Consider the following 22,373-nt stretch of genomic DNA (forward strand, 5'->3'; position numbering starts at 1 on the left):
TTCATCAGCCTCTTTGGGTTCAAACCTTCACCTCCTGCTTCTCAGTCACTGGAGCCTGGTGACTGCGTAGGGAGAGAGGAAAAATCCCCAGAGCCAACCGGAAAATAAACAAAAACAACCTCCTTTTGCTCAGCTAACACTGGAAGCAGACTTGAGATCCCAGGGCTCTCATTCCCATGATTTTGGGAAGTTCCTTTCAAGAACTTTCATTTCTTACAAGGATGGAATCCTGCATGCCTGCTTGAGATGAAATTTCTGTCTTCCTCAAATATTCCCCAGGAGTTCTGCTTTAATAAAACTGCAGTGGCACTACCTGAAGTGGAAGAAGTGGTACTGCATACAGAAAAGGTTATATATATATAAAAAATATGATGCCATTTATGATGATGTTCATAGAGCTCAGGAGAGAGTAAGTTGTTCCCATCTCAGTTTGTCAGACTTTATGAGCAATACATTTTTCCACTCAGAGCAAATAAAAACAAGATCAGGCCTACAGTCTTCAGTCATATGAGAAAAATAAAACAATCTAAACAAAAAGTGTATATAGCTCTGAATGACAAAATGTTCATGCAATAACTTATATTAATTAGCACCCTTTAATTTCTTACAAAGTGCACTTCATTTATTTATGAGCACTCAGGCTGCCTTTCTAAGACAGGATGGACTATTTCCACTTTGTTAATACGCATTTGTAGCATGCACACAAACAATTGTTGAGATACTTAATGATTTATTACAAAGAGTGCACAAAAAATGACTGGCCATATGATGCTCACTATTTAAGAGTACTTTTTAAGTTTACAGCAAGAAATGAATTTCATCCAGTTCTCAAAACACTTGACTACATCTAATTTTACTTGGTAAAAAACAGATATAATTTATTTTATTGAAGGAAAATACATGGTATCTGCATTAGCAGAAAATAATAAACTGTAATTACATTTGCTTGACCTACAGAGAATGCAAACTGTGCTGTGCTTCTTTGGCGAAATGCACCATACAAGACATCAGTAGCCAAAAGTGGTAACAATTTAAATGGATATAATAGCATCCACATCTTTAATATAACTGAAAATGAATCAGTATGCAATGTGAGTAATTACTCATTATATTAGCTGTAATTATAAAGCTGAGTAACTACTCACTCTGTCTCACTGAACAGTGTTGCAGGGTAAAAAAACTGAATAAGCACACCAGCACTAAGCATCTACATTATATAAATGCACTCATTTTGCACACAGATTTAACAGCAGGAAAAGTAAAAAGGGGCCATGATAATCTTTGATGTATCCAAGAGAGAAAAAAAAATCCTAAACAGTACAAAGTTTTCTGAAAACAAAGGAAGAGAAAGAGAGGACAAGGGAAATGGATTACTGCTTGGGTTAGGGATGTTCAGAATCGAAACAAGATGGTAATATGCCTAGTATCAAAAGCTTTCTCTGACAAAGTCACTATGAGTTTTTATAAAATGATTTTCATATAATCAGCATAATCTTTCTTACAATTAGTAGTTCCTTATGGAAAGTCAGCAAAAAAAGTTCTTTTATAGAGAGCGAGTTTTTTTTTTAAGATTTACTGGCCATTTAACTTCTATAAAATAAAACCTCCCTTTTGAAGTTCAAAGCATGCAGGCTGTACTGTCCTACCTGTATGCCTGTCTCAGTTCACCACAGTGCTCTTGCATGGTGCTCCAGGCACGAGACTTTATTCCTAGACTTTATTCTAAGAAACAGGGGCCTCTTCTTCCTCACCCAATTCCAACAGCTTTTGGGTATTTAGGTACTCCATACATCAGAAGTCCTAGGCAGATTGACTTCAAAAGTAGTAGTTTTTTGTCCTGATCAGTCCATCTGCTCTTATTTTATAGTAATGATGTGCAAAAAATCTTTCTCTCACATCTGTGTATATTTATCTGTGTGTGTGTAAAAGAGGACAAGAAACAACATTGACATATTATGTATTTTTAGATCACATGGATTTTATGCAGTAGTAAAACATGCTTGATACAGCAGAATTATGTAGCTTCTGAAATTTCCAACAGACAAATTGTCTTCTGAAAATATATTTGACAAGCAATATGAAAACCAATGCTGTGAGGCAGAAGATATTCCCCAAACAATGCCTCTACAGGCCCTCTTTAAGAGTTTAGTGTACTGCGCATTCACAGGAAATTGGATAAAATGATAAACCACCTAAGTCTTGGCAAGGAAAACAGGAGGAGTTTAGTTAGATAGAGCTGTTTGCATCAAGATTAAATAAATCAATAGAAACTACTGATATAAATTAGAGTATTGTAAACAAAGTGAATAAAGAGGCTATTCATTAGAAGAATCATTGGCAATTCAATTTGCCAATTACTAGAAAAATTATCAGATAAATGAATTGAAAGGAAATCTCAGAGATTTCCATGGTGTTGCCTTATCAAATACATATTTTGCATTTATCCACAATAAAACATAGTTATTGATTCTCTCCTCAGTCTAACATATTTCTACTCACATCTATGTCCTCCACTTTAAAACTCTAATTCTGTTATTTTGAGAGACATCACACTTTCTTAAACAGCCATCTGGGTTTGAGTTGTCCAGAGCCCTGTACCACTGCGTGCTGGTTCAGCATCACCTGAAGACATCACAGACTCACAGAACCGTTTGGGTTGGAAGGGACCCTGAAAATTATCCAGTGTGAACCCTCCTGCCATGGGCAGGGACATCTCCCCTCTAGACTGGACTGCTCAAAGTTCCACCCAACCTGGCCTTCAACACTTTTTGGGCTGGAGCATCCTAGGGATGTGACCTGTGGAAGAAACTGTTTCACTGCAGGTGGTGCAAGCATGGAAACTGTACTCTGCAGCTCACATGCCTGGAAAGAGCTGCTCTGAGAAGAGCAGGATTGGGGCTGATCCTGCTGCCTCTGACAATGGCCTGCTGGTGGTAGGTTGTCCATTTCTCCCTCTCAAAGACTCCTCTGCATCTGATTTCTGCCTGCAAACACCCAAAGACTTACTTGTCGGGAAAACCTGCCAACTCCATTTATTGTCATGGATGAAGGATTCCCGGGCTGCTCTCAGCAAGAAGATGCAAGTAGAAAGGCTGGGTGAGGAGAACAAGGGAGGGCGGAGGCAAAGCCAAGGGGCTGCAGGAGGCAGTGCTGTGGGAACGCGCTGGGTGAGGCACTGCCACACCATCAGGAGGAGGAGGCTGGAGAGGGCAGGAGGCAGCTGAAAAAAGCTGTGAGCAGCACAGCACGGCACTGAGAGCTAATAGGATGTGACAGAGGCTATGAGAGAAGTATGACGAGGCAAATGAATGTAAAGGATAAGGTTGACAGGAGACCATTGCGTTTGAAGGCTACCCTTATGATGGCAGTATCTGGGAAGGGGGGCTAGAGGAGGCAGACTGAAGCCCTGCCTGCATCAGGGTTGCAGAGATGGTAAAAAGGGGTCAGTCAAATGGGCTGTACTTAGGGAGTTTTAGAGCTTCAAGTGTAAATTGTGTTAGTAGTGATAAATGCAATTTAAAGTGCATATCTGCCTAGTAAGGTTCATTTTAACAATGTAGGTTAAAAATACCAAGGAATGTTAATTTTTTTGCATCTACTCTTGTAAGCACTGTTTTTCTATTACACTGCAGATAAATGTCCTTAACAGCTAATCACATATAAAACAAGTATGAATATGTAGAGTAGAAGCCAGGAAGAAAAAGAATTGCCCCTCAGACATGAGGCTGAACTTACAAAATAGGTCGAAAGTGTCTACCACAGAAGAAAGGATAGTTAGTGCATTGAGATTAGTGCTATATTACAACTAGGTATTAAAAAACCTGAAGAGATGTTTAATATTGCCATTAAGACCAGACTCTATAGACATCGTGAATTATATTTAAAAAGGAAAAGGGCCTCCCTGGTAGTCCAACAGCTGATTTAAACCATCTAGGCTTCCAAGTGCTGAGAATAGTTTTTCCGTTAGTTGATAGGCATAGGAAACTTACAGGCAGGAAACAAAGTTTCTGTTATTTTAATTTTGATTTAGAGGTGATTTAGCATATTGCAGCTTTCAAGTCCTATGAACCATTTTTCAGTCAGCTGAGATTTAAGTCCCTAGCAAGATTAATTGTAGAACTGGGATTAAGAAATTCTATAAATCACTCAAATTCAAAAATACAGCTAGCTGAATACTAGGATAATGATAGATATATCCATATTGTATCAGCCACAGCTAAATTGAATTGACACTGTAACAGACTGAACGTAGTCAAATATGAGAGTAGAAGTTATTAATAAAGATAATTCTTGAGGAAAATGCAGACTCCACTGCAGTGACAATTCCTGAGAGGAAAGTTCTCTTGAAGAGCATTCATTTTTCTACAAACACCTGTACAAAAGACTGGTATGGCTTCCTGATTTGTCAAAGCTTCCTGCTCCAAAGGGAGAGTATGCAGGATAATGAAATTATTGCCTTTCCTTCAGTTGTGTAGTGTACACAAAGTTACGGTGTTTGTATTGATGGTGAAATTTTAAAGGCTCTTGGATCAAAACCTTGCATACTTGGGGAATTCACTGATTTCTTATGTGGACTGAGGACAGAAACTGAGGTGAAATTCTTTCTATCAGACCAGGCTGACTAAAAGATGTGATACCACCTACCCAAATACACATGGACATATAATCATACATGTACACCCACAGATATGCACACACACATCCTCCCACAAGAGACATCTCGGCATGGCTAGATTCCATTCCATACCCCAAAGAAGAGCTCTGGGGTACTGAATGGGATAGAGAGAGAAGAGAGAGAGAGCGAGAGAGAGCGAGAGAGAGCGAGAGAGAGAGAGAGACCTTTCCTCTGTTAAAGCCAAGGGGTGAACTGTCTGAATCCATTAAGGATGAAGGGAAGATAGTTAGCAGGAAAAAGAAATCTCAAAGGTATTTCTAAAAAAGGTTGAGGGGGTCATTAAGCCACTGAAAAAATGTAAGGTTATTTCCTTGGCACGTCATCTAAGCATTTTTATTCATTTGTGCTCTGAACAGGGCACAGCTTTGTCTATTTTTCACTCCCCTACACTACAAGCGATGTGCTGTATTTTTGGGCTGAAGTGAAACCTCACCTTGTGACCGAGATTGAAGCCTCAGCATCATTTGGCCTTCAGCAGAAAGTGAGCTCATCACCACATCTATGCCTCACTTTGTGTGTTCCATACCTTCCGTCTGGCATCTCATAAAACCAACGTGACACTGAGGATGCAGCCGAGAGGAGAACAGTGATCGTGCAGCCTGCCCGCTTTCTTGCTGACTCAGCCATCGAGGCGCTCAGCTCATTTCTGCAGTGCTACAGCAGCTTCCTCCCAGTGGAGAGGAAATATTTTTAATTGATTAGAGCCTCCCAGAAAGCCAAAGCTAATTTGTTAGTTCTCAGAGAAGCTGTTCTAAAGATCTTGTTTTCTGGTTGTAGAGGTAAATCAGAGTTGCAGAGATGGGCTGGCTCTCCATCACTCCTATCAAGCTGCATTGGTCACACAGAAGTGAACTTTTTTGGGGAAGAACAACTCCCTCCTCTGCACGAGTGTGCTGCAATTGTGAGTGAAGCCAAATGCCACTGATTTATAAGGAAAGCAGAGCTGAAAAGGTCAATGACCTCTGGCTCAAAAAATTTGGAGTCCAGTTTCAAGGCATGTGACAAAGCTGAAATACTGAAACAGACTGACTTCAAAGGGGAAGAAATTAATAGTGTGGGAGCAAATTATAGTCTGCCTTACCACATGGTTTGTTCTATGATAGTAAAGAGGAACTTAATTTGATTCTATGATTATGGTTTAACTTCAAAAAACACTGTCAGGTAAGGACAGACAAAATGAAAACTATGGATCCGTAGGGGAAAGACTTGGTGCAGACTGGAAGGGAAACCTGATGACAGTGACATGTTGCTATACAAAACCTGAAACGTGAACTGGATCACACAGGAGAATTAATGTGGAAAATGAAGATAAAACTTGAAAGTCTTAAGAATGTTGGAGACTACAAAGGGGCAAAAACTTAAGAAATACTTTAAAGTGAAAATTTGCACAGGTACTTAAACAAAACCTGAATGAAAGAGTGATTCATGTTCTTGTATGTGATAAAGGGAAAGTAGAGAAGCAGTTTAAATATCTAGAAGAGCAAATGAAAATTACTTTGTACATTTGTTAAAAAGAAAAACCAAAATATAGAACATCTTTACTTGTACAAATGTGGTCTCTGTTGTTTATTTAATTAATGCTTTCCAACATGCAACAGGTTGTCCAGCGATCAGAACAGGCATCACAAGTGTTTATAGAATCAATCTGGATCCCTCAAAAAATATCAAGAACTTTGTATAATACAAATTGAACAGTGTTTACACCACAAACATATTTTAATGATGGTAATAAAAATAAAAGACACACATCCAAAATCAATTTTCAATGCATTTTTCTTACTAAAAAAATTATTTTACCCTCCTCAAAATCCATGTGTGACATACACATACATGGATGTGATAATGGAGTGCACAACATCTGAGAAGAGATAAGGAAAAGGGATCTTTCTGCAGATTTTAACACACTGTGGATTAGGCCCCTTAACAGTGAACGTGTTATGTGATGCGGGAATTTGGCTTTGGAACCCCAGACTGGGTCATGTAATTGCATCTGGGAAATACAGTTTCTGTTTCTTCCCAGGTTTTTTGTGGTCACATTTTTGGAAGATCAATTTTGACAGTACTTGTTTAAATATTTCCTTACTTCATAGTGAATGAGGGACGAAAATGGCCCACAGAAATCTCAGGAGTAATTTATGAATTCAATCATAGTGAAAAATGTGAATTAGACCCTTTCTGCTATGTTCTTACAGGGAGATAATCTTGCCAACACTCAGGATACATTTTATGTCTTTCTCAGTACATTTCACAGTCTTGTACTTTATCACTATTTTTTTTTTTTTAAGATGATAGAGCCATAAGGAGTTAGAAAAAATTAGAATATAACTACAAAGAAATGCCCATAACCCTATAATCCATGATTCTGAGAATAGCACAAAGTATCACAAATCTCTACAATCTGTGGAGAAGTAGAAGAGATGCCAACACCCAGTGACACAGATAGCAGTGTACCGTGAGGCCATGAGTTATGTTCCACGTACTCAGTACCTTTCTTTTGCTAGAGATCAGCTTGGGGAGAACATATTTAACTACCCTTTCCCAGCAGTGCTGACAGGCAGCTACCTTATGATAAGCAGTGGTCTTCCCATGCTGCTTAATTAAAGGGATTTCCCTAACTATTTTACTTATGTATGAATTTCATAAGGTCCGGAAAATAGGTGTAATGAAATAGCAACAGTTTGCGAGGTCATACAGCAGGACTGAAAATAGGGGTGATTTAGAACTGTGGCTGAAGTGAATAGAGTAAGAATCCATGTGTTCAACACATCCTTATGACACAGTTATATCTGACATTAGTCCCCTGTGCACACACACCCATTACTTTCTTACAGAAGACAATTCCCCTCAACATAAAACTGGCCGTTTACTGAGACAGCATGGCATCATTAATTCTCTTATCCTTTACCAAGCAATACATTTGCATATGATTTAGATGCACACATTTCTTACAGTGACAACTGGCATCAAGATAAAGGCCGACAATCAAATCTATTACGAAGCAGGACAAGAACCACCTCTTTGCTTGACATTTCATTAATAAGCAATGCACAGCTGCATTACTCATGTCTCAAAATAACACAGCTGCCGAGCACAACTGAGTGCAGATTGAAAAAGACTTTACCTTGTGGTGAAATAGCAAACTGAACCTTCAAATTCTATTTTAGAATAAGGTGTCTATTGCATACACTGCCTCAAGACTCAACAGATTCAACAGAGAGAATGACAAAAGACCTCCCTGTAACTTGTCTTTCAGAGCTAGTTCTTACGTATTAGCTCTCTGAGAGAACTTCAAGCTCTATTTTATATGCCATAAAGACATTTTATCCCCTAAAAATTATAATTTTAACTTTTTGGGGGGACTGAACCCTTGCACAGCAGCTAGCACAAACAGACAAAGCCCAAGAAAGAAGTAAATACATTGGACTCGTTAAAACAGACCTTGTCCCGACAATGGGCTGGACTGGGGGGAGGTAGGGAAAACAGGACAGGGGGAAGAACAGAACAGGATTGACCCCAGCTCAGTGTGCCCAGAGCTTTAACAAACTGAAGGAGACATTATAAAATTTCAAATTCTTTCTTCACTGTGTAACAACAGCTGCCTAAATCTGAAACTGTGCAGTCAGCAAGGTGTACAACTCCTCTAAAACCTCTCAGTGACATCAAGGCTTCTCTAAACTGGAACACTAAAAATAGGAAACAAAGTTAGACCATCTCTAATACTGCTATACTCACCCATCTTTAGGTTACTGGCTGGGAAAGTTCAATTTACAAAATGACAAGTGCTTTGCATTCACATCTCTCATTTGTTTTACAAAACCTCTCCTGGTAATATCAATGTTATCTACTACTGTAAACATTACTACTGTGGCATTAAAATTCTATATATAGGCACTTATATTTCAATAATCTACTCAAAGTAATCAAATAGGAGTTGACTTCTCTCTCTTTTAATGCAATATCCTTCTATTATAGAACAATATGGCATACCCATGCTTTCATAAATGCATCAGAAACAAGGTAAATATTTTTGATCTCATAGCTCCTTCTGTGGGGGTCTTCCAGACACATTCTCCAGAGTGGCAAGGTGAACAAAGCACCTCTTTTTACTTTGTTTCATGGAAGACAGTCCCATCAATTTCTTTGATTCCATTAACAGCTCTGCGGGATAAAATTTCCTGGTTTCTGTTCCAATTATCGAACATGTGTGTTAAGATTTGCACTCAGTCTTCCAGATAAGGACCTCCAAGCATCATGTATCTCACACTGGTAATTCCTCTCTTTGTAGACCAGAGGATGCATTTTAGGAGGACGTTTGCCTTTTTAATAAATACATTACGCAGGTGGTTTGCAATAATCCTGTGATCAATCAATAAAGTCCCATTCTGAGATCCTCCAGCAATTATTACTGCTGGTTATAGATGATGTTCTGTATTCCCACATTCTACCCATTTTGGTTTTTGCAGTCTTCCTAACCACTAGATTTTTCATGTTTGACATTTCAAGTTAATCATGGTAATGATCTGTCACCTATATGTTATTGATAAAGCTCTCTGTTTCTGGCTGGTATCATTATAGACAGCATTATAAAAAGAATTCCTAAGGATTTCTGTAAATCTCTGTCACTCCAATTTCTGGACTTTAGTGCCATATTTTCACATTCTTCCAAAAAACTGATGTCAAGCCATTACTTATAATATCTTACACTTGCAGATACTATATGGGGTAGTGAAATAGATGCATACTTTTGTCCAGACAGCCATACAATCCTGGTGAATTATATGGGTCGACAGGAAAGATTAAGTGTCTTCAGCTACTTATAAAGGGTGCATCTCAAATATAAGCGCTTTCATATTAGAAACAAATCCAAATTTAAAAAATAGCTACTGGAAATTATGCAGCCTTTTGCTAAATAAATCCGTATGGATTCAGCTATACTGGCAGCATGCAAGCAAATTGTAGCCAGTTATTTAAATTCTTTCTATCAAAAGAGTCGAGTCAAGTTTAAAAATTCATTATTGCTTTGAAAGTTTTATGTTTCATCCTAAAATGATATACCAACATGCACATTTGAAAATATCAGCAGGAGAAGACTCCTATCAGACTGAATATCCTTCTACTAACCTTGGGTGGTTTAAAAGGATAGTCCGGTGAAAAGGTTATGTCAAGGAAGAAAACTCCACCTTCATATACAGACCCTGGAGGTCCCAGTATAGTTGACCTCCATTCATAAATGTTGTCTCCTTTGGGTCCAGCACTAAAATAGAAAACAAAAATATAATAACCACATACAATCAAGGATATACTACATCAGTTATACTCTACCAGTAGTACCGCTGGTTTTGCTGTAACACCAGAAACTAAAACTGTGTATCACATTCATTACGTTAGATAGAACATGCATCTGATGTCCTAAGCTCTGTCAGAGAAGTGATATATTCAGTCAGGAAGAAGTATTAAAATCACATAATAAATTATTCAAATAAGCACAGAAAAATTCTCAACTGTCTTATCTCAAATATTTTAGTGGGCAGATGTGAAGTATTTACAGTGCAAGGATATAGAGACTTTGCTGAGATGTCTTGTCACTGTCTTGCTTCACAAGCCATCCTATTTTCACCTACCTCCTCATCCACCTACCTCCTCAGTCAGTAGCAGTGTAATTACACATATTACACAGCACAGGCTGTACTAAAGACTGAGCAGGGTACAACCAACCTTGCAGCTGCATTTGTTCCAAACCTGAGGTCTCCAGTCACTACCACAGAAGGCTGCTTTGCTATGCAATCATTCTCCTATCTTAAAAATAATATAAGCAGGAAGTGGGTTATGTTAATTATGTTAAATCCAACAGGAAGTGTTGGATTATGTTAATTCAAAGTCCTTGGTTAAAAACATAGTACTGAAATAATATTCAAAATGTACAAAACATAATCCTGTATGAAACAAGAAAACTCTCTCACACATATGGTGAATTCCTGAAAAAAATGAAATAAAATACTAACTAATAAAAGTTCTTGAGCAAGACTCTTCTAAAAGCCAACGCAGCCTCCTTTCATACAACATAATGCCTGTCCATACAAATATATATTTCACTCAGGATGGCCTCTTAAAGCATATGAAGACTTCTTTTCTGTTCATAGACTGCTGATTACAGGACCTGAATTTTAATTAGGATCAATTGGAATGGTGACTTCCAGATATCTGATTAATATATTTTAGAGGAAGGCAATGCTGGTAGATATCTCAAAAAATGATGTGGTATTGTCTTAAGGCATTTCTTGTGAAACAATTCTTGTTATGTTTGCAGCGAAGGCTTCTGCAGCGTACAGGGGTTTGAGGAATCACTCAGTGTGTAGAACAGCTGAAAGCTCTTGGCTATGCTCCATGCCTCACAATGTACCCAAGGTATACAATTATTATACGACATCATGTCATGTTCACTGCTCAGCTATTCGTTTTGTTCACTGGAAGTTAATAAAACCCGCTTTCACCTGCAATTCCTTGGGCTCCCTTCATTAAAACTTCTGACTGCATGATTCCCTGAATACAGCTGCATGACTCAGTCCTGTGCAGAGCACTTCATTAGTCATGGTACCTACATCCATTTTCTATAATAGCTGTTAATGCTTCTTGGCTTTCTAAACTACCTTGCCTTCTCAACAATAATGGGTTACAGAGACAATAACATTATGGAACGTTCATTTTCTATCAGCCATAGTAACAAAACTAGCAATTGTTTTAAAGATGAAATCTGGCTTTTTAAGTGGCACAATAGCAGAAGTGTTGCCATCCATATTTCACAGTGTCGATAATACATCAGGTTGCTAGCTGCCAAACAAATTTAATTTACCCAGTTCTCAGTTTGCATTAACCTTTGAATAATAAAGCACAGCTGAGACTGCTGTAAGAAACAAACCAGAGAATGAATAATTAAAACCACCTCCACTGCCTTTAGAAAGACCAATCCTGTGTCAACAGGGAAGGTTTAATTGTGACTGAACTAGGCATTAAGGGGCTAATTGAACTCTTTAAAAGCCCAAACAAATGCAGTCCTACATCAGTGGTATGGTATACAATGTTCACAGAAAATAAAACTCCTAAAAATAATGCAGACAATTATTTCAAATAGAAAAGACAAGAAGCAAGGCAAGTTAAATCTTACACCAAAAAAAGCCCATAATATATGAAAGGAATCCCTTCTCATTTTGTGCAGGAAAATGTTCTAACACTTAAAGGAGTAATTCCTCAGTCGATACCAGGAGGTTAAAATGGAAGTGATATAAATGTCATTCCCAGAGAAATGGTTGGAAATAAGTAACAAAAGCTAGCCCTAGCTCTTTCAGAACTCATTTAGCCAGGAAGGGACAGTTGGGCTCTTTCTGTATCTGAGTGAGGCTGACTTTTTTGGTCAGAATTCTCTCTGATTGTAGCAGTTTCATACTGTATATTATTTTTATTTGTTTTGCCTATTTATTTAATTGCATTAACATTTGAAATGAGCAGTCATTAATTAGAATAGTTGGAAAATGCTCCATCTGCCAGTTGAACTGTTTCCGCACGTCCAGCTACAAGCCCAGCCTGATCACATTCTGAGGATGCTGATTAACATTAATTGACGGTTTTCTTTGCAAATGAGAGATGAAGCTTTATTAAGTATTATTATTAATTTGAAGAATAGCTTAAATTGTATGGAGTATGGGAAGACTGCTGTTATTGATGCTGCCTGGTTGAGTGCTTGCTGGCAGCAGGGCTGTTCAGCCATGTGAAATACCAGCCCATGTGCACAGGCAACAGCTGGCATTAAGGGCAACAGCATGCACAAGCATCACAGTTTTTCATTTGTGCATTAATAATACAAAAAGTTTGACAGGTGTATTATCTTTGTTTTCCTTCTTTCTTAATTGTTAAGCCTTTTTATTTATCTACAGTACTGGCAACACAAACAGACTTCACCAGAGAAAATTCCCACATGTGCAAGATGTCAACCAGACCCTTATTTTGTAAGGTTTAAAATGCAAGAGGATTTAATTACCCTTCTCTCTACATGGCTATCTGCCCGACACACTGAAGCCCAAATGTTTTACATTCAGTATGATTTATATTCCAGCTCTATTAAAATTACTGGCAACCAAACCACAGATCTCAAAGAAAGTGCACCAAACAGCTCAGTGCCTGAAGTTCTGTAATCTTTGGAAGAACAGATTCAGATGTGCACCCTCTCAGCAAAAGGCAGACTAAATCTGTCCTGAACTCAGCTGACCCAGGGCCAGAGCACACACATGCTGCCTGTGACAAACACGCTGCTACACAATCAGCTCCGAGGGAGAGGTAACGGTGGCTGGGCAGCTCCAGGTGGAAGTGGATGAACTGTAAGTTAGTTGGATGAACTCTTAGGAGGACAGGTCTGCTGTCAGACCAGCAGCGCAGCCTCCCAGTGTGAACCCAGATGCTGACAACCCAGTGACTCTGCAAGGTGGGACAATCAGGGAACCAGCAGAGAGGTTGTAATGTGGCTCTGGAACTGGTGTTCTCTACATTTCCAGTGTTACCTCCCATGTGGAATATGTGACATAGGACCAAGGAGGTGCAGCTGAGCTCCTGGAGACTTGAAGTTATTAATGACTTGCCAAGAGCCAGCTGTCTGCTGCTATTATTCTCCTACAGCTGATGAGACCCTCCACAGAGCACTTCACCTCTGCAGAGGTTTGCTCAGTGGAAGAGCTGGAAGAGGTGGACATGGAGCCAGTTTTCTTCCAGAACAACATCCATATGAGTGTATGAAATTCAGGACAAAGGAGTGAAAACGTGTAAAATGGTCTTCTTTTAATTCACTCTCCTTTGCCTCTCCTCTATTTCAGTTCTGCCATGGCTTCCCATAGATACTTGAAGGTGAAATGTATGGATATCAGTTACAGTTCTTAGCAAAACCCTTTAAATGCTACTAGAGCTGAATTAACTTTGCTTTAAATATGCTTGCCACATGGTGTATTTTCTATTCCCTCAATCTGTTTAAGGCAGGCAGCCACTTGAAAGTAGTGCTGCTAAAAACTGCTTGTCCAGTGCAATGCATTATAAACACCAAGCTTTCCCTGCATTTAAAATATCCTAAAATATTAAATGCAAAATAATGTACTGGGAGAGTTCTATGAGAACAACAGCACCCATGAGATATACCAGATGAAAACCTATCTGGAGAAGTTATTAAAGTACAGTTGATTTTTAGCTGTCTTTTGTATACAAATGTACATAATTTCCAGAGAATAATTTTTAAAAAGTGAAAATAAAGAAGGTCAAAAAATAAGTATGTTTACTTTGATTATCAAGTAGTCATACAAAACAGATTGGTCAAAATAATGTTATCATTTTTAATCTACCTTAAATTTCTTGATGAGGGGGTCACATGCTTTCCCAGTGTCTATGACTGGAGGTAGCATAAACTTGTAGTGTGTTTCTGGTAAGGTGGAAAATGAGGACTATTTCAGTGTCTTCCCTTCTGTTCTTGGTCTCTGAATCCTGCTGGTGTCCACCATTAAAGTGGATACTCTTTAACACAAGGGAAAGGCAAGCCTGTAGCACAAAATGTAGGATTTTAACTTCAGTGCTTTTCTAGATCTGATACATGAACAGTGCATGGCAGGGAACTGATCCGGCCAAATAAAATAAGAAAGCACATTGGTTGGAGGCCTTCCTATTCCTCAGGACTCAGAAAGAAATTGAAAGGTTCTTGTGGAGAGCGTGAGCTTTTATAACAGCGAAGAATAAAGCAGAACCAGGATATCGTACTAATGCCCATGAACCCACTTTCCATGGCATTGTCTATAGCAATTCACTCCTATTATTGCATTATGTAATCTGACTTGCTTTAGCATACAGAAACACACATCAGAACTAGGCTGCAGTCTGTGGAGGATGCAGTCCCTCTCAGCTATCTCTGCTAACTTACGACAGTAGGAAAAACAAGGACACATGGAAGGCTCTTTCTCTTCCTCATCTTTTATTGTGCAGAGCCTTGGCTTCAATGTTTAGGAGTTTTCCCTCTGAGGAGAGAAGCTCCTTACTGAATGATCTCCATTTCTAAGTATTATAACAGTTTCTTGCAATCCCATTTCTTGCACATCTAACAGATATACAGGAGCAGATCCTGCCTCTAGCTGCTTTCTCTGAATGCTTCTGGGAAGCCCCCTGCCTAGAGGGCAAAGTGGATACAAAAGTACCAGAAGATTGGCAAAATAATTTAAGTGCACAGCTGGTGAGGGGAAAAGATGGATGTGGCAAACCAGAAGACTGCAGATTCAGCTTTCAATGAGACACATCTCTTGAGAAGCAGATATGAAGCTTCATTAAAATAAACTTAGTATACTCTCTGCTCTCTGTTTTGAACACAGTGCCAATAATGAAACTAAGGTGCTAATGATGAAACAAACTTCTAAGCAAAATTCTTGCTTTGTCTGCACCGCAGCTCAAGGTTGACCCTGTGCTTGGGGACAACCATTAGATGAGCAGTGGGACTGTGCTGGGGAAGTGGTTGCTGGATAATCTCAATCTGGGAAGAAGCAAATCAGCAGCAGCTATGCTGATACATCACCAGGTGATTCACACCCACCTCCACAACCCACCCAGCCCTATTCAACAAAATGCAAAAAAAAGTGCCACTGAGAAGCAGTGGCATCACAGTTCTGTAAGCCACTGCCATGTTTCTGTAGCTTTGTAATCAATACAGGCAGTATTAGGATACAGATGGTCCCAGCAGTACAGGTTATCTGCTGAATTTCTTCAGCTCTTGTCCCAATACTCTCTCTGCAACCTGGAAGCCCACCTGACCCACCACCTCTCGAGCCGTATTACTCCCTTCTTACTGGCTATTCTTTGTAGCACATGTATTTTCTAGTTTCTGCCTGAGAGTGGATTCTCCCCCACCCTCTCTCTGCGTGGTGACAAATCATTGCTCCTTCATCATGGTGGATCCTTCCTCACTTCAGGTACATGCAGATCCCACTCCTCCTAACACCCTGCTTCCTTTTCCCTCATCAAAAGCCATCAACACATTCTGCTATTTTTGCACCTTTTTCCAGAAGTGCTTCCTTTTCCCTCATCAAAAGCCATCAACACATTCTGCTATTTTTGCACCTTTTTCCAGAAGTGAGAGGGGGTGAAAAATGCTACCGGGGTGGTTTATTACAGTACAGTAATTTTGTTTCCTTCCTTCCCTGGAAAATGAAGAGCCAGCAGAGTGGGATCTGCAGCAACAGTGGCGTAGGGAAGGGAAAGGGAGTCACAGCTACCTAGCCAGATGCTACAGTGATATCAGGAGGTACTTTGGTAAATGTATGTAATAAACAGTTGCCACAGCAGCCAAAAGAATACATTTCTACAAAACAAAAACAAAGAGATAGCAGAGAGCACTGAGACTGCCTGTGGCAATGGGCGCTGTTGTGTGGTTAATAATACCTCTGCTATGAATAAAATTAGCAGGCTGGTCTCCAGGCATTAAAATCAAAGAACAATTAAAGAAATAAACCTTTTCAGAATTAGACATAAGTGCTTACTTGGGCTATAATATTGATGACTTAAATTTTCCTCAAGAAATAAAAACCCCAATTTTAGAATGCATAGTATTTTTTAATGCCCTTCCCCCCCCCTGAAAATCTGCTGAAAATCCCAAAACTCTTCCTTTTCAAAACTATCATCTCAATCCCTTCATCTAGACGGTGCAAAGAAATGTCGTTATTAAAATGCTGGAAGATGCTCATTGTTCTGACTAGTTATAATCTAGACCAAACTTAGAATTTTTTCAGCATTAAATTTGAGGCCCAAGAGATCTAGTCTAAGTACTCTAAGTAAATTAACTCTTTACTCTAAGTGAATTACAATATATTTACATTTTTAAAGAGTTGTTCATTTTACTTTAAATAGACTCAATAGTTACTGAAAAATCTTGCCTTACCATGACCTAACGCTTGAATTTGGGTCTATGCTAGATCCAGTATTTTTGGTCACCCTACAATATAAATGGGAATTTATGTCTTACATATGTTGGAATATCAATATTATTAGATGAGATAAGTATGATTTTTGAGTAGGTATCTTTCATTAGACTTAATTATTCACAATGGAAACAGAGGTTGAAGTGATTGGGCCACTTGTCACTCAGAAAGGCTTTGGCAGAGAGAGACATATCAGACAAATCACTTACACCACTTAGTTTCCATTGCAGTGAGAGAATTCAGCTGAAAATTTTGAATCAGACTTTCTTCCAGCTCTTTCAGTTTTCTGACTGAGACCATCTTTCATTAAAGACCACATTTTTTTTTAAAGTACTTTTAGGCAAGAAGCAAGGGATGGAGGATATTAAGACATTTTTTTATGTCAGGCTGCAGTTCTTTCAAAGTGGCTATATCCTGCTCTTATTATGTGCTTTTTCTTTGAAGCCAGTTACCGTTTTCATGTACACTTCGGAATCAATATGTTTGTGGCATACCTGACTGGAAGAACATACAGGAAAACTGATCCCAGTGAGCTGCTAAAGGAGCAATAATGTATTACAGGGTATTGCTTGACATTGCTTCTTATGCTTATTGAGACCACTGGAATTCAGTATGGTACTGCATTTTTTAATTGTCAGTCTTCTGCAGTTTTAGCAAGGTATTTCTAGAAGTTTATCATCCAAAGTGAGATGCAGCTTACTTTAGGGCTTCCTGCCTCTTTCTTGCTTGCAAAAAACCTGCAGCACACCTGATCAATGTGCCCAAAGTCTGTATGAAGCAAATCCTTTTTTCTTGTGATAAATTTTATCTGCCCTCCTATCACAGGAGTCATTAAAAATTATTGGCTGAAGCTGTGAAGCTGTGTTGTCTTTAAAATTAGTAAATTTGGGCCACATTATTAACATCGAATAGATTAAGACCAATGTAAGTATCAGTTGATTTTGTAATTTGCTTCTAAATAATATTGCTAAAAATTATTAAAAATATCCTAGTGATTTAGCAGACTGGTATTATTCAAAGAGTACTTTGATGCTTTTATTCTCCAAAGCCCTGTCCTCAGAGCATTCCTGAGATAGAAACCATCATGAAGAGAACTGCTTCTTAATGCACAAAATAGTTATTTATATTATACTATCTACAGCAATTTATTCACTGCAAACACCATTACACAGTGTATGATCACAGCATGCTGAGTATTCACAATGAGATTTTAAAAATGGCAATTTTGTTAAGTATTCTCCGCTTTGTTCAGCTGAAGAAAATTACATAAAACCCTCCACAGAAGGCTTGCCTTGCTCAGAGTAGGAAACAATCATTCGCCTCCTATTACACACCCATGGGCTCAATTCCCTTTTGCCACATCTTTTGTTTCTTTTTCTTTTAAAGTAATACCAGTATCTGAAGTTCCAGCTCTTTTTAACTATCAGAAATTGACTGTATAGTTTAAAAAAAGATAAAATATTTTTCAGCCTGATTTGTCTCCATGGGAAATTATATCAAGCATGATTTGTAGCCCTATTTTAGTAAAAGAGAAAACCACAAGTACCTAGGAATGAAAAACATTACAGAAGAATGAATAGGCTGGGACCTTCTAACATGACCTCCAACCTTGCAAGTTGCCAAGTGATATTATTTCCATGTTACTCCTAATTTGCTTTTCCTTGAGGTTTTTTTTTTTGTTTCCCAGGATTGTAATTTATTTTTCAAAACATAACTACTTTTTAATTTCACAGCATTTCCCTTTGCTGACAACAGTTGTAATTCACTATTATCTCTTCTCTAAGTTAATCAGAATCCATGACATGCAACAGTGGGGTGGCACCACCAGGCACTGTATTTTTAAATTTTAAATCTAATTTAAAAGGATGAGGTGACTAAGTGCAGACAGATAACACACAAACCCCAGAGCAGCTGGAAGATTTAAGAGGTGTAGTAGGGAAGAAAGTGTTCTTTAAAACAGCACTGACTTTTTAGTTTCTGTGGAAACCTTAGAGGCAATGCAGGAGAGAGAGGTAGACAGGACTAAAGCAGACCAGCTCAAACATACTAGAAAGACTTCTCATGAATGAGTGGAACACACTGAAAGCTTTGGATTTGAAATGCATTTGATATGTTGATTTGATCACTAATAAAAAAATTATGGCAAATTCTTATCAGACATGATGAAAAATGACAAAAAAGCCACACACGATGTACTAGTGAAGAAAGGATCAACTGAACTTCAACTAACATGTCCTTCACTTTGAGATAATGGACTGCTGATTTCATGACAGAATTTTTTTCAAGTCATATCCAAAAAAGATCTTTACACTAATGTACTTAAAAAATATTAGTGTAAAAATATTCTGCCGTAGTCAGACAGTTCAGTAACAGAATGATTTAGACAGGATTATTTCTAATATATGTGCACCCACACTTTCTGATTATTATGAAGGCTACAAGGCAAGGCAGTAGTATTGTTCAATGTCTGCATATTCTCTGTTCCTCAGAAAGCTGGTCTTCTAGCTGGTCCACTAGTCATTGAATCCTTCCCCAGCTCGCAAATGATTTATCCAATGGCCTCTAAAGAAGTTTGATTTGTTCAGGACTGTAACTTTTAAGAGTCCTTAGGCAGTTGTCTAAATAAGAGCCTGGAAATTTTGAAACCTTATGTGACAAGATAATTTTGCAATGTTTTATTCTGAAGGGTCTGATTCTGAGATTTCCATTTTGTGACACTTTATATCGACTTTAGTTTTTATATATAAGCTGCTTGTAAGACTGCTCCAAAATATTAATGAGGGGAAGCAATGAGAAGCAAATTTAAAGAACTATTTACAGTTAATCTCAAGCATATAATACAGCTGTGTAACCAATAAGTCTGCTCGTGTCCATTTTGTAAACAGAAGAACAGGATTAGACACAGACCCCCCTCATTTCAGTGGGAGATTCACACATGCTTACACGTGAAATGCTTGCTTACACAAGGAAACAACTCTTTATTATGGCAGAGATTAACTAACATGATGTTAAACACATTATAAAACAAGTCATTTCCTCCTGAGTAAACAAGCCTATAAAGCCAACAGGCACAGAAAAAGGAAATTTGATTCTGAAATCCATATACTTCAAAAGCAGATTCCTTTTATTTACTCAATTTAGTTGAGAGGCTGTCTTATTTCTCCAGATCTCTGGTAAACAGAAGAAAACACACTTGGAAATTACTGGCAAATGGACACATTTTCACAACCTTTTTCCCTTAATTTGAAATTATTCTCTTACTACAAATATGGAGACCAGCCACAGGTCCAAGGTGAAAGAAACCTTAAAATATCTCAACCCTTGGTTGAGACTGATTGCCTCCATTGCAGCCCACTCTCTGACTTCTTACATGAGAAAAAAACCACCATTTACAGGCAATTTTCTTAGCAGTGTCCAAGGTTTGAACTTTACACCACTTGACTTACCAGCCAAAATGAATGGTGACATGCCAAAGTCAGACTGGGACTCAGTAATGTGGCTTCTTCTATGTCAACAGAATATTGCTGAGACTTTTTAATGTCTCTGGGGTGAGGGGACTTATCTGGATACATGGCAGGGTAAACTGAAAATTAAATATAAAGGAATTTCTTGTTTTTTCATCAGCGCCCTTTTCTCCTAGGATCTTTTGGGAGAGTCTTTAGGGTTAACGTTAGGAGGTCTTCTGTTCTGAAGTGGCTGGAATCCTCTCAAAATCACACCTGGAGTTACCAAGTGTTGCTGAGTTACCAAGTGTTGCTACAATAGTCCCAAAAATGGTGATGCCACAGACCTCACTATAAGAACAAGATTGTTCCAATGTGTTTTTCAGTAAAGTGGAGCTCACCTGGGACAACTACATGCGGCTACATTCTCCTCAGTACACACACCTCCATGATGCCTCATGGATCAGAACTTCTGATTAGAATTTGTTTCACTCTTGCCTGTATTTAAAAGCAGGATTGAAAAGCCCAAAGTGCTTCTGAGAAGAATGATGGCAAAATCAGTTTAAGAAAAGGATGCTTGTTTGTCATATAAAGGTCACAACAAAAGGGTATGGCTGGGAGGAGTAGTACTCTGCCTCTGTTCTCAGGATGGGAAGGCAAACAGCCATTGTGCAGGTACCTGCTGGTGAAAGCAGTCTTCACCTTAGAGATGGATTTGAGGAACTCAGAGCTCTGTAAAATTCCTCTCAAGATTTCAGGTGACACTTTCACTACTTTAAGGGCCTCACACATGAGCTTTCACTACTTTCAGGACTTCACATATGATCTACATGAGAAATGACACCTTATCTAATGAAGAATCAATATTTCTAATTAGTAAGAGGGAACCAGCATTCTGATCCGTAAGTCATAATCAATGACTGTCATAGAAAAATTAAACATCACATTTCTAAGGTGAGTTTTTTTGTAATCACAGCGTATGTTCCCTACCTTAAGATAAAATACCAACAACAGTTGAAATTGCCATTATAATTTCTTTGGCAACAACAACTTGGAATCCTTACTCAAACGCATATTTTTTGCATGGTGAAAATTACATTTGTGTTGTTTTCTTCCCCATTTTCAGTTCCAGATCATCTCCTTGGCTCAGCTGTTGGTGATACCTGCTCTCATCATTGTTTATTTACTGTAATACTACCAGTTGTCTGCACTAAGTGACAAACAGCTCGTCTTTGAGTCAGAGCTACCACCATGAGGAGAACCCCAGAACACAGTCATGCAGAAATTTACAATGCAAAAATTACATGTGGCATAACCTAAGAACACTAGAGCTGTTTTACTTATCTTTATCATGTGCTATTGCTTATCTTTATTATCCTAATCAAGCTTGCTTAAATCTTGTGTATTCAAAGAAAACAGCTGTAGCAAATGGCTATGAGCTACAGAAGTGTTCATCCTGTGATCTGTTTCTGTTCTAGCCTACATGGCTCCTGTCCAAGTTGTTTGTACTGGAGACTCTTTGCTGGTCTACATCTAATGAATAGGTTTTTTTTACAAATCCACCTCTCAGTGGAAAAACACCCCAAGTCCCAAGATTATCACTGCTGATTCCAGCCCTGCTGCCAATGGATGGAGGGGAAATACTCTGGCTGTATGTGCCAGGTCTTGGTGGAGGCCCTGAGAATGCCATGGGAACATATGCCAGACAACTGCCTGTCTTTACTGGTTATTCACACATTAATTAGGGGTGAATCTCTACTAATTGCTGTGACCATTGGTAGGTACTCTTCAAAAACCCCATATTTGGTGTAAAAGCTTTACATAAAAATGCCCTGGTCTCTATTTTCTAATGCAAAGGGAAGGTGTGGTGGAGAATATTCAAGCCATATTACTGTTTAAATAACTTGGATATGATCAAAGTCCCCAATGGTTCACCTGTACTGCTTGTTATAATTTAGTAGAAAACCAGCTGCCTGAGAAAGATTTAAAACGTACCACTTTCTGTATTAAGAGGAAAATGTGTTCCTCTGTCAGATCATACTGAATCACAACAATGTGCATATGTATTCTTGTCACAGTTTCTGCACTTTTACTGTTTTTGATGCCTTCAAAATAATCTTTTTTAAAATTAATGTACTTGCCAATTGTATATTCTGGAAGGGAGAGCAGCTGTTTCCTCACAACTGTAAGCATGGCCCTTTGAAGAAAATTTTGTTTATTAATAGTAATCTGTTTTTCATAGCTTTGCAATTTTGTAGATAATAGGGTAAA

General features: G+C 38.4%; 1 protein-coding gene across 3 annotated transcripts in view; it reads right to left on the minus strand.

Annotated features, from left to right (window-relative positions):
* Positions 1 to 22,373, minus strand: part of LOC137483791 (ubiquitin-conjugating enzyme E2 E2) — a 202,233-nt gene that overhangs the window by 26,742 nt on the left and 153,118 nt on the right. For all 3 annotated transcript variants that reach the window (XM_068207176.1, XM_068207169.1, XM_068207182.1), the window contains one exon: positions 9,797 to 9,929. In XM_068207176.1, the coding sequence (XP_068063277.1) occupies positions 9,797 to 9,929 (133 nt within the window). The remainder of the gene's footprint in view (positions 1 to 9,796; positions 9,930 to 22,373) is intronic.

This window comes from Anomalospiza imberbis, chromosome 1 (genome assembly GCF_031753505.1).
Source record: "Anomalospiza imberbis isolate Cuckoo-Finch-1a 21T00152 chromosome 1, ASM3175350v1, whole genome shotgun sequence".
Taxonomy (NCBI): Eukaryota; Metazoa; Chordata; class Aves; order Passeriformes; family Viduidae; genus Anomalospiza; species Anomalospiza imberbis.